General features: G+C 47.4%; 1 protein-coding gene across 5 annotated transcripts in view; it reads left to right on the top strand.

Moving 5' to 3' along the window:
• The window catches only part of MTRR (5-methyltetrahydrofolate-homocysteine methyltransferase reductase), a 33454-nt gene that overhangs the window by 5556 nt on the left and 15451 nt on the right, over nt 1–12447 (top strand). For 4 of the 5 annotated variants that reach the window (XR_008705050.1, XM_055555360.1, XM_055555361.1 and 1 more), the window contains exons 4-6: nt 1948–2065; nt 4913–5291; nt 10598–10720. Coding sequence is in view for 4 of the 5 variants with exons in the window: in XM_055555360.1 (XP_055411335.1) it covers nt 1948–2065; nt 4913–5291; nt 10598–10720 (620 nt within the window). In the remaining variant the exon portion in view is untranslated. The remainder of the gene's footprint in view (nt 1–1947; nt 2066–4912; nt 5292–10597; nt 10721–12447) is intronic. The other variant, XM_055555362.1, reaches the window with a different exon arrangement.

Raw genomic sequence — 12447 nt, 5'->3', positions numbered from 1 at the left:
CTTTGAGGGCACTTTTGGGGAGGGTATCTAGAACGGATGGAATGTGTGATGATAAATAACTGGATAGGGATTGAGATGATGAGCCTGGCCGAGATCTGTCATGTGTAGTGTATTCAAGAGAGCGTTTATAGAGTGTGTATAGCCTTTTAATTCAGTTTTTCCAATTTATTTATTTAGAAGAGTGAACATGTACATATTGCTTTAAAAATTCCTCAAAATTATTTAAAAGGAAAGACTGAAGCCTGTCCGGCCATTTTAGTCAATCTTAGGCCTGGAGAAGGAAATGGCAACCCACTCCAGTGTTCTTGCCTGGAGAATCCCATGGACGGAGAAGCCTGGTAGGCTGCAGTCCATGGGGTCGCACAGAGTCGGACATGACTGAAGCAACTTAGCAGCAGCATGGGCCAACCAATGGATTGCTCACCTTGTTCTTGTAGGAAAAATCCAGGGAGACAAACAAGTGCAAAATTTAAGCTCTTAATTTTAAATTTTCAACAAGTATGAAAGTGTTAGTCCATTTCTTAAGAGGAAACACAGAAGCAATTCTTAATATATCAACACAGAAACAGCAAGTAAATGGTCGTTTGTGTTTTGGATGTAGCTCTTGTTCTAGATTAGGAGTCAGTAAACTCTATAAAGGACCAGATAGTAAATACTTTAGGCTTCATAAGTCACTGGTCTATCTAACAACTATTCATCTCTGCTGTTGGAGCGTGAAAGCTGCCTTAACAAGGTGTGAACAGATGGACCTGGCTGTGTTCCAGTAAAACTTTATTTGCAGAGACAATGGATGGTAATTGTCCACAGGCTGTAGTTTGCAGACCCTGCAGTGGGATCAGAAAAGCCTGAAAATACAGATATTGCATGTTCTTATGAAAGGAGCAAAGGTTGTTGCTGAACCAAGAAAGACGCTGGGATTATTGGCCTCCAGAGGAGAAGAATTCAGCCCAGAGCCAGTGACAAGGCTTGATCACTCAGAGCTTTTGTGTAATAAAGTTTTATTAAAGTATTAAACAGATAGAGAAGGCTTCTGACATAGACATCAGAAGGGAACAGAAAGAGTGTCCCCCTGCTAGCCTTTAGCAGTATGTTGTATACCTGTCAACAGGCTGCTAATTAGAGAAAGGAGATGTCCCAAAACTCAGAGAATGGCACCAAGCCGCTCACCCACAATATACATTTTGAGATAATGTTGGCACCAGGAAAGTCATCCCGGGCCATAAAATGATTGGCATGAATCTTGAAGAAAGGCAGGTTTCCAAGAAAATATATAGTTTCATTAACAGTTACAGATTAGGGGAACAGTGTATGAGTAGAACACACAGGTTTGTTGAGCCCTTGTCATTCTAAGTCCTAAGAGGAAAGAGTCGAAGGTAAATACATGGTTCATTACCATAGCTTAAGACAAACATTTCTGTAAGAAAAACGCATTGGTTAGCTCAAGGTTTGAGAAAAGTTAAGTTCTGGTGGAGCCAGGTGTCCTCATGGCAACACAGAATTTTAAGAGAAACCTCTTTTTAAATCTGTATAGAGAAGGGGAAAAAATTTAACACTAGTGTGTTTTCTCCTGCTGCTTAAGAGAGAGAGAAAAAGTGTCTGACACTTGCAGCCTATTTCCTCCCTTTGGAGACCCCTGGCCTTCCTGCCTGTTACCCTCTCATTTAGTATGCTAATCCTTATTTTCAGATTACCATATTTTTACACAGATTCAAGGAAACAAAAATGTGAGATATATTTGTGTTAACAGTGGTCCAAAGTACTTGTTTTGTTTCTGTTTGCATAGTTAGTATTCCTCAAGGAAAAAATAAGAAAATACGAAGCTACACATTATTTCCTGTTCCCTCAAGAAGAGCTTTGAATGGTGTTCTTCTGAATGTTTTGTTTCTGTCTTCTGAGTATGGTTAAATTTAAACCTTACTTCATGCTAATAACCCATTTGGACTCTAGGTCTGGGTGATTCAGAATACACGTACTTCTGTAACGGGGGGAAGGTAATTGATAAACGACTTCAGGAGCTTGGAGCCCAGCGTTTCTACGACACTGGCCACGCGGATGACTGTGTAGGGTAAGAGCAATGCACCTCTGTCACTTCCAGTAAAGCATGTTTGTACATGATGTAAGTCAGTTTACAAAAGGGTTCACTTTTGAACTAGCATTAACTTTCAGTCTTGAAAGTCCTATTTTAGTTTGGGGACCAAAGAAAATCCTCTAGAGCTTGATTTATCTGTTTTGCTGAATTTTTTTTTTTTTTAAAGTGCCCCGTCCATCTCAGTGTCTGCTAATGGAAGACACTAGGAAGGTAGCGCAGTACGGTTACCTCAGGCTTGGACGTGTACAGCTGTTTGCAAAAGTCATTGTTTTCTTTAGGAACTTGGAGAGCGTGTGCCTGCAGGGGAGTGACTGGACTCTGGACCTCCCCGTGCAGGGCTCCCGGCCGCTCATTACAGGTGGAGAAGGCATGCCACAGGCCTTCCCTGCACCCTGGCTCCTTGGCACTCTCCCTCCCTGTCTTCATGGTCATTTACCACCCTGCCAACCAGGAATATAATTTCTGTTTCATTAATTTATTCTTGTCTTTACAGTTCAGTATTTCACCCTACGTGCCACCTTACAAATCCTCTTAACGTGTGAACTTAAAGACCTTATTGAATTGTCCTTATTCTGTCATAACAGCACAGGCATGCACTTGATCTTTTTTTCTGCTGGCTCTGTGTATTAAGTAAATCTCACCCACTAGATCTGGGCTTACGCAACATGACAAGTTCAGCAAAGGCTGTGCTTTTCTGCATATACCGCCTTGCACGGCATGTTGGAGACACTTGTGTTTGCCCGCAGCTCACCTTTGCGAGCCCATGCATCCGTCATTTTCCGCAGCAGTGATGCTGTGAGTTTTCTCCGTTGCCCCCGGGCCCGTGTCCCTTATGGTGGCAGCTCCACCGCATTGCCTGGCCTGTTACCTTTCAGTTTTGTCTCGCTGTGTTGGGCTCTCTTCCCCACGAAAAACCTTGTTGGCGTTACATGTTTATTGTCCTGTGTGAGCTGTTTAAATGCTAAACGCTTATAAATTCATTATTCCGATTGCTCACCTCATATTTTACTTCAGAGGCTTTTGAGTTCACTGTTGATTTATTGCCCTGACCATTACAATTCTTCAGTGTGTACTTCAGCAGCCTGCATCTCTAAAATTTTCAGCCTAAGTACTCTTCTAAAATTAGAACATTTTCAAGGAGACATCTTGGCTTACTGTACCACCACATTGAAGGGGTTAAGAATGTAGCTGCTAACTGCTACTAAGTCACTTCAGTTGTGTCCGACTCTGTGCGACCCCATAGACAGCAGCCCACCAGGCTCCCCCGTCCCTGGGATTCTCCAGGCAAGAACACTGGAGTGGGTTGCCATTTCCTTCTCCAATGCATGAAAGTGAAAGTGAAGTCGCTCAATTGTGTCTGACTCTTAGCGACCCCATGGACTGCAGCCTACCAGGCTCCTCCATCCATGGGATTTTCCAGGCAAGAGTACTGGAGTGGGGTGCCATTGCCTTCTCTGTAAGAATATAGACTGGAGTTAAAGTACTTGCATTCAAATCCTTGGTTTTCCCCACTTACTGACTATGAAGCATGGGTCAAATTACTTAAACTTTCTGTGTCTTGGTGTTCCCCCTTGTGAAATGGATAATAACAGTATATATTATTTAAGATTCTTTGAAGCATCAAATGAATGAATAAAACTTGTTGTTTTAGAACAACGCCCGCCATACAGTGCATACTCAGTGGGTATGAGCTTTCTTGTAAGAGTATTACCATATTAGTATTTCTGAGTTCTGAGAATGGTGTTTTAAATGTAGCTGTCATTATTGAGCCATTAATTTTATATGCTTGCTCTTCCAAATGTTCCTGAGAGAATGGATGCACTGTGTCACCAAACTTTTAACTAAGTGCCACGTGAGCAGTAAATGAATACAATGAAATTATAGCCAAAGTCTCGATAAGACAGAGGTCCAAAAGTGTCTCCTCTTGTCACTTAGATCTATGAATTGTAACTTAATTGATCACACATTGGAGTTGTGATTGAAAATGACAGAGACGTCCTTCGCAAGGTCTTGATGCAGTACTTCTTGGCCATTCACTCTGTGAACAGAGTGTGGGGGATGTTACTATTGTCATACTTTGCCAGTAGTCAGTTTGTTACTTAGTTACTAATTCGTGTCTGACTGTTTTGCGACCCCAAGGACTGTAGTCTGCCAGGCTTCTCTGTCGGTGGGATTTTCCTGGCAAGCATACTGGAGTGGGTTACCATTTCCTTCTCCATCCAGTAGTCAGTAGATGAGCATGTTTTATAATGTACTTACGGTTAATCCAGCTCTCCTAAAGGATGATTGAAGGGTGGAGCTCTTAGTCAAAGAGCATTAATTTGGAGTGGTTACTTGGTGGTATCTTAAGTCTGTAGGAAACAAAGATCAGTAAATTGACTAGGCAAAACTTGGTGGTGCATTTGATGTAATTATCATTTATGATATTAGAGTAGACTTGGATTTTGAGTATGTTCCTGTTAGCCTCATCAGAATTTAGCATGCCTGTTTAAAACCATGTCTTCTTACAATACCAACTCTTATTTTAGGAAGTTAAGTGCAATCATACTCCTATTACCTTTTACTAAATCATCTTCATTTTTGTTCTCTTTTATGCTTGTTCATACTTTTTTATAGCTCAGTGCTAATGAACACAGTAATGTTTTTCTTTTTAGCTAAATAATAAGTATTTCTGTATTCTGAATAGCCTTCATAGCGAATGTTTCTGACAGTTGCATAGCATTCTGTCAAGTGGACAGATTCTCCCATTATCCCATTGTTATGTGTTTAAATGAAGAACTTAAAGTGTTTGTTTCTTTTTTCTTATTTTTTTTTACAACTCAGTTTAGAACTTGTGGTTGAGCCATGGATTAATGGACTCTGGGCTGCCCTCGAGAAGCATTTTCTGTCAAACGGAGGAAGAGAGGACACGAGTGAAACTCGCACGATGGCATCTCGTGCCTCCCTGAGGACAGACCCCGTGACGCCGGAATTATTACACGTGGAATCACAAGTTGGACTTCTGAGATTAGATGATTCTGGAGGAAAGGCTGCTGAAGTTTTGGAACAAAATGCAGTGAACAGCAGTCAATCAAGTACTTTGATTGCAGACTTTGAGGCCTCGCTTACCCGTTCAGTACCCCCACTTTCACAAGCCTCTCTGAATATTCCCTCTTTACCGCCGGAATATTTAGAGGTGCATCTGGAGGAGGCCCTTGGCCAGGTAAGCAGTGATGGTGGTGGTATTTTTTAAATTATGTTATGGTGGAGGCCAACAGACTATGGCATGCTGGGTGATGTGGTCTACTAGCTCTTGTGTAAATAAAGTTTTATTGAAACACAGCCATGTCCATCCAAGGCTGCTTCTGCACTGCAGTGGTGGAGTTGAGTAGCTCCCAAAGAGGCGTTACCTCCAGGCGTTAAAGATGGCGCTTGTGTTATTACCTGGCTTCTCTTTGAAGAAGTAAATGGGTATGAGCTCAGTTTCTCCATTCCTTTGGAGAAGTAACGTCTTGGCTTCTTGCCTTAGATGTCAGTCAGGTGAGGGCGAGTTGTGGGCTGTCAGAAAACTATCTCAGCAACTAATTTGAGTCAGGTACAGTAAGATCACTTTTCCAGTGTGGATCTTTGCTGTCCTGGGATACTCCATTTTATGGGTTTTTCTTTCTCTTGGTAATATTTTATAGAGCTGTTTTTGTCTGTTTAAGTCTTTTTTTCTATGCCTTGAGTATCTTTCCTATCAGTAAATAAATGACTTTAAAGTGATCTGTACATTTCTGAGCATCAAGTTGAATAATAGCTGATATTACCCCACAATTGTCATATATGGTTCCCTGAAATTTCTTCCAACATGCTTGGAATAAACTTCCAGGGCAGCCATCTTGTGACACATGGCTGACTCCTCTCTGTTTAGAGGGAGTTCTCTGTGGGCTTTCTCAGGTAAACCACACTCTTAATGCAACTGTCGTGGTTTCTGTTTTCTGCTTTTCCTTTTATTAAATGAGGAAAGACATTTGAGAAACAGTTCAAGTGCCACTTTCTAGTTTATTTGAAAACTGTTTGCTAACACTTGATATGCATACCAGTGTTTCCAGCATCATATTTTTACAGTGTTTTTCTAATGCATTCAGACAAACAGGTAGGTTTTTATATGACCTTCCCTGGGTTATTGTTTTCACGTTCATGTTTCATTCTTTATTAAAAGGGATTATCACAACAAGTACGTCTTAGTCAAGGTTGGGGACAGGCATGGCTGTGGTAAATGTGCCGGGCGGGTGGGCTCAGGGTGGCGAGCCGGCCCCGGGTTTCCGCTGCAAGGGTGAGTGTGTGTGGCAGGGGTGTCGATCTCTGATTGATATGACAAGGTGCTTCACTTAGGATCTGCTTGAGAGTTTCTTTTATGATAGATGTCGTTAAATAGACTTGAGTTGTTGGTAAAGTCTTTTCAAAAGATTTTTTAAAATCTCAACTATTTAACAGAAACTTGTGTAAATCTGTTTAAAGTATATACCTAGAGGATAAGGGATTGAGGAAAATAAGTTTCCTGTTTTAGGGCATCATCTTGGGATAACCCCCTTGGGGAGCGGGGCAGGTAGGGGAGGGGAGGATGGCGCCTGGTTGGGCAGATACGGAAGCTGAGCTTTGGTGCACGCGCACTCAATCACTTCCGTCCTGTCCGACTCTTGGTGACCCCAGGGACTGTAGCCCGCCAGGCTCCCCTCTTCATGGGATTCTCCAGGCAGGAATACTGGAGTGGGATGCTATGCCCTCCTCCTGGGGATCTTCCCGACCCAGGGATTGAAACCGCGTCTCGTTCATCTCCTGCATTGGCAGGTGGGTTCTTGACCGCTAGCACCACCTGGGAAGCTGGAGCTTCAGTGCAGCTGTAACAGAGCCCACAGCCGGTCCCACTCCCTCCACCCAGTGCTGTTTCCCCGTCCCCGGTGCTCCCACCGCCGTGGGGCCGCCTGGACCATGGGCTGTGTGCTGCACGGCCTCTGTGGGTGCGTCTCGGGGCCCTGCCCAGAGCCCTTCCCTGCCCCGGGCCCCCAGCCCTGGCGGCCTCCCGTGTCTCCTGGTGTCTGAGTGGGGTGTGCAGCCCTGAGCTGCCGGGGCCTGCCAGGTGGGAGGCACCTCTTCCGGCGAAGGGCAGGAGGAGAGAATGCATCCTGTCCTCCGGAGGGGACGTCCTGACACGCTGGACCACACCATGGGCCCTGAGTCTCCACAGGCTGTGGGGACGCCAGCATCATCTCACTGGCGTGAAGGTGTTGACACGGCGGGCCTGGGTGAGGTTTGCTGAGTGTCCAGACGGTCCCCGTTTACTCACGCCGTCTTATGCCAGCGAGCAGGAGCATTGTCACGGTCTTAGGGCAAAATGGCAAACAGTACATGCCTGTGAGCACATCAGTCCTCTGTGGGCGGAGATGGAAAAGAGCATGTTGGCCACATCTTCTTGGATGAGCCCTGCACGAGAGGCTGCTTTAACTGCTCTATCAGAGAACCATCTGCCCAGGCACGGTTGGGGCTGCTGCTTGTTTGGGTTGCTGCTGGCTTAGGGTCATCCCCCAGGACCCGTTTGGTTTTTCCAGGGGCCCGATTGGTAAATTCCATGGAGCCATGATAGACACCCTCCCGTGTCCTTCAGCTTTTTAAGGATTGTTTTGATATCTGTTGCTCTCCCCAGGATAGTCTAATTTTCTTCTTTTATCTTGACGGAGAGAGGTATCAGGTTCAGAGGCTTCTTCTTGACCCTCCCCACTGTGATGGCTCGTAGCCCACAGGCCAGGATTTCACTGCTAACTGCCAGGTGAGCCAGTGACTGGGCCCTTTGAGCCAGACTTGGGCCAGGACTCCGGTCACCCCCGGCCTCAGGCCTCTGGGCTGTGCGGGCCAGCAGCCGCACCTGGCCCTGTCCCCGCCGTTCGAGTCCAGTGCTTGTTTACCCCTGGACTCTGGTCACCCCGGCCGCAGACCTCAGGGCTGTGTGGGCCAGCAGCCACACTGCCCCCTCTCCCCGCCGTCCCTGAGTCCAGGGCTCCTTTACCCCTGGGGGTGGCATCAGTGAGTGCGGTTTCTGTCTTGCGGAGTCGCTCCTCCTGGGGGCCTGCCTGCTCCTGCCGTCAGGTGGGAGGGCTCCAGGTCTGACAGCTGACTCAGGTCCAGCAGCTGGACAGGGGGTCTCGAGCTCTCATTGGACAGCTTTCCGCTCATAACGTCTTGGTTTCTTTTCCTCGTAAGGACTGGTCCAGTGCCCTTGCCAGCTGCCCATTCATTTTGAGCCTCTGGAAGCCATGTGCTCATCATTCTCATTATTTCTGGGAGTTGGGCCCTCGGCCGCCCCCCAGCTTTTCTACTCACTGTGATCCTCATGCATACCCTTCCCCCGGCGTTCCTGGCCAAGTGCTCCCGCCTCCCTCAGTTCTTGGTGCCGGGGGTGGGGGTGCCCGCTTTGTGAGCTCTGGTCAGCAGGCGAGCTCAGTGGTGCAGCTGTCCCCCTGACCAGCGTGGTTCTGTTGGCCTTGGCAGTGAGGTGGTCTCTGGGTGCTCCAGGGAGCACCTGTCGGCTGGTGGGTTTGGCCTTGTGTGGTTTTGTCCACTGGTAGGCCGTCTTCTCTGAGCTTTTCAATCCTGTCTTCAAATGTCTTGGTATTTCTGCCCCACTTCGCTTTTTCTTTGCTCTAGTCACCCTGCTGTCCATGTGTTTACGTCATCTCTGGGGCTCTGCCAGGGTGAGGAAAGCCTGAGTCCTGGGAGAGCGTCCCAGTTAGAAAGCCCTTCATCCAGACCTGTGTCCCGCCCCGCCTGGCCCGGGACCTCGGCCTCCTATCTGGGGCACACGTGTTCTGCTGATGCATGGTGCTGTCCTGCCCTTTCTTTGAAGCTGGCCCAGAGTACAGGCAGCCAGGCCTGTTGCTTCTTAACTGTAGTTTTTGGTCCAGCAGCCAGGAGGAGGGATAGGGTGTGGGGTGGAGTCCCTGGGTTGTCTTAATGTGAGAAGGGAGCTCTTGCCCTTACAGAAGGAGTGGCCCCTTCTGTGGGTGCCAGGGCTCGTCTCAGATTCAAGACGTTCACTCAGGTGTCCTTCCCCCATTCTTCCTGCCATGTTGTCCCTGGCTGTCTCTGCCCTCAGGCTGCAACAGGTGAGTGCTCATGTGTAAGCTACTAAGAGTGTCCTCTGGCTTTCACTGGTAGATTTAAGTTGTTGCCTCATTATTCTTGGCTTTTTGCAGTTTTTCCAAAAGTGTCGGTGAAGCTTAGCCTTAGGCTTCCAGTCCCAGCGGCCCGATCCGTGCCGCACCCTCCTCGTTCCCGAGCACGTGTCCCCACAGCAGCTGGTGCCCTGTCCCCAGATGTGTTCTCACTGCCGGCCGGGGCAGCCCTTCAGCGGCTCATGCCCATTTTAGCGACTTTCTCGGGCCACTCTGGCCCTGGCTGTCCCAGGCTGGGCTCCCGGGAATCACTGTGAGATGGTCTTCGGGGCCTCCTCCTCACCCCCGGATGTCAGGGGGCAGGAGCTGGACGGGGCACAGGAGAAGCTGAGCTGCAGGGCTCTCTGAAGCCAGGGCAGTCCTTCAGGGTTGTCCTGGGTTGTGCACAGGGGCTGGGCCCTTATGGTTGTTAATGTCATTGGCTATGGGCGGCCTCTAGATGGAGGTGTGACCTTGAGTGCTCAGAGGATCCTCGGAGGTGACGGCGAAGAGCTGGGGGCCCGCTGTGAGCGTTGCCAGCAGCCTTGCCTAAGGCCGTGCCCCCGTCCCTGTCACTACAGCTCTCAGACCCTCAGCCCTGGCCTTCCACGGCCTTCCCACGCAGCCACTCACCCACAGTTAACTGACCAGCACTTTCCGAGATGTAAGTTTCTATTTTTATTAGAACTTAGAAGCATCAAGTTATGAATCTGGTGACGTAGGACCAAGATTTGGGTTTCTTTCTAGTTTCCCAAGGCCTGTATTGTCTAATTTTATCTGTGTGTGGCTACTATTAATTAATGAAAATTAGATTAAGAATTCAGTTCTTGAGTCACACCAGCCATGTTTCCAGGGCTCAGTGGTCAGGTATTGGCCAGTGAGGTTATGGAGCATCCCTGCCGTCCAGAAAACTCTGTGGAACAGCACCACCCGCCGCTCTGAGGGCTCTTGTCACCATCTGTGCTTCCGACAGCTTCCAACCGTAAACATCTGTCACTCCTTTCGAATCTCCTTCTGAAATGGGCACACACACTCTTTTTGCATAGTTCATTAGGAAGACTGTTAGACTTTTCCGTGGAAAGTGCTAGTATCTGATGTTTTCCATATAATTTCAGAAATTTTAAAGTCTAGTAGACAAGGAGTTTAAAATATAGACGAGCTTCTCTTCTGAAAGATTGAGAGGCCTGTCTACTGTAGCCATTTACCTTAGAGAAGAATTCTGAAATCTCATCAGGGAATGTTGAAAGATCCTGTAGCTCTGACGTTGCCGCTAAGTGAAGCAGTGGTAAGTATAGTTGAAAATCGCGCTTATAACACTTTATCATATTTCTTTCTCAAGGAGGAAAGCCACGCATCTGTGAGCTCGGTGGATCCAGTGTTTCACGTTCCAGTTTCAAAGGCAGTTCAGCTGACTACGAATGATGCCATAAAAACCACTCTTCTGATAGAGTTGGACATCTCGGTAAGTTCCAGAATGTGTCTCTGAGCACAGGGATGCTGCCAGTCAGTGCGGAGGCTCGCCCGTGGTGTGTCCTCACCCACACGCGCCGGGAGGAGAAGGTGTCTGGACAGTGGCCAGCCACCTGGCCCGTCATGTTTATTCCTGACCTGTCATTTTGTCTCTCTGTCTCATCCCTGTTTTCTTTTCACTTCAAGGAGGGACTGAAATGAGGAGTGTCTGGAGGTGATTCCACTTGGAGAGACTAGTTTTGCTGCCTTACTCATTAAGCCACGAAAGAATAATGGAATTAGCATAGGACTGGCATTTAGGAGGCCCAGGCAAGGAAGCTGAGGTCAGCGGCCAGGGGAGTTGAGCCCAGGCTAGCCCGTCCTGTGACGGTCACTTCTCAGAGTGGTGGTCCTTGTTCCTTTGATAATCTTGGAGAAGTCATGGACCCCCTCGCCAAAAGGATTATATATAAGCATTTTGCACACAGTTTTAGGGGGTTTCTGTGCTGGCTCTTGGAGCCCCATCCATAAGCCTCCCCCAGCCCCCGCCCCAGCTGCTGGCCTCAGGTGGGAAGCTGTGACTGGACCTGCTCACAGTCGTGCAGCTCAGCTCTGGATGTGGGTCCTGTGGAGTTCAGTGGGCTGGACTTTCAGAAGAGAGTGTGTCAAGGCTGTTGGTGGAGGTTTAGTTGAATTTCTAATAGAAAAAAGGAAATAACGGCAGGCATCAAAACTCGATGGTTTTGCTTACGTACTATTGTTCTGTTCAGTCACTAAGCCGTGTCCGACTCTTTGCGACCCCATGGACTGCAGCATGCCAGGCTTCCTTGTCCTTCACTGTCTCCTGGAGTTTGGTCAAACCATGTCGTCGGTTGGTGATGCTCTCTAGCCATCTCATCCTCTGCTGCCCCCTTCTCCTTTGCCTTTAGTCTTTCTCAGCATCCTGGTCTTTTCCAGTGAGTTGGCTCTTCGCATCAGGTGGCCAAAGGACTGGAGCTTTAGCATCAGTCCTTGCAAGTGAATATTCAGGGTTGAGTTCCTTTCAGATTGACTGGTTTGATCTCCTTGCAGTCCAAGGGACTCTCATACTATTGAGTAGTTCCATTTTCTTTTGAACATTTTTATCCCCACTGTTAAATATCTTGTATATGCAAAAGCATTTCACTTCTGTTACACACTTTTGTCATAAAGAGGTGAGGTTTGGCAGACTGGTGGGTCCGGTCTGTGTCTGTGTCCCTCACAGGCTAGGGGTATGAGCATGTGTGGTCAGAGGTCCCTTCCCAGAGCCCTCCACACCCCCACCCCACTCTATGCAGAGTGTGTAGACCTGCTGTGGGAGGGGGCTCCATCTGGAGCCCTGGTTTGTGCACAGCCAGGACTGAGCCAGACACTTTTAATGTTGCACGTCACTAAAGGGAGAAAAGCTGTCTCCCCCACCCCTGTTCCTCTCCGAAGGAAAGGAGTAAGGAGAGACCACTGAAGAGTCGTTTCTTTGCTCCTAAAGTGTGTGTGTATATTTTCAAAAGAGGGTTTTTACATGGATTATTAGAAACACTACTTACCAGGACACCTTAATCTCCAGAAGAGGCAGGTTTTAATTTCTAGTCTGTAAATATTCAATATAAAGCAAAACATTAGATAATTACAGAATTTCTTTTTTAAGAATAACTCCTAATAAAAGTATGCTTGTTTAGTTAATTGGTCTTATTTGTTAGAAACAAAATAGTTCTAATTGCAAAA

The sequence above is a fragment of the Bubalus kerabau genome, chromosome 18, assembly GCF_029407905.1.
Source record: "Bubalus kerabau isolate K-KA32 ecotype Philippines breed swamp buffalo chromosome 18, PCC_UOA_SB_1v2, whole genome shotgun sequence".
Taxonomy (NCBI): Eukaryota; Metazoa; Chordata; class Mammalia; order Artiodactyla; family Bovidae; genus Bubalus; species Bubalus kerabau.
The sequence above is the reverse complement of the archived record's forward strand: the minus strand, read 5'-3'. Positions and strand labels throughout refer to the sequence as shown.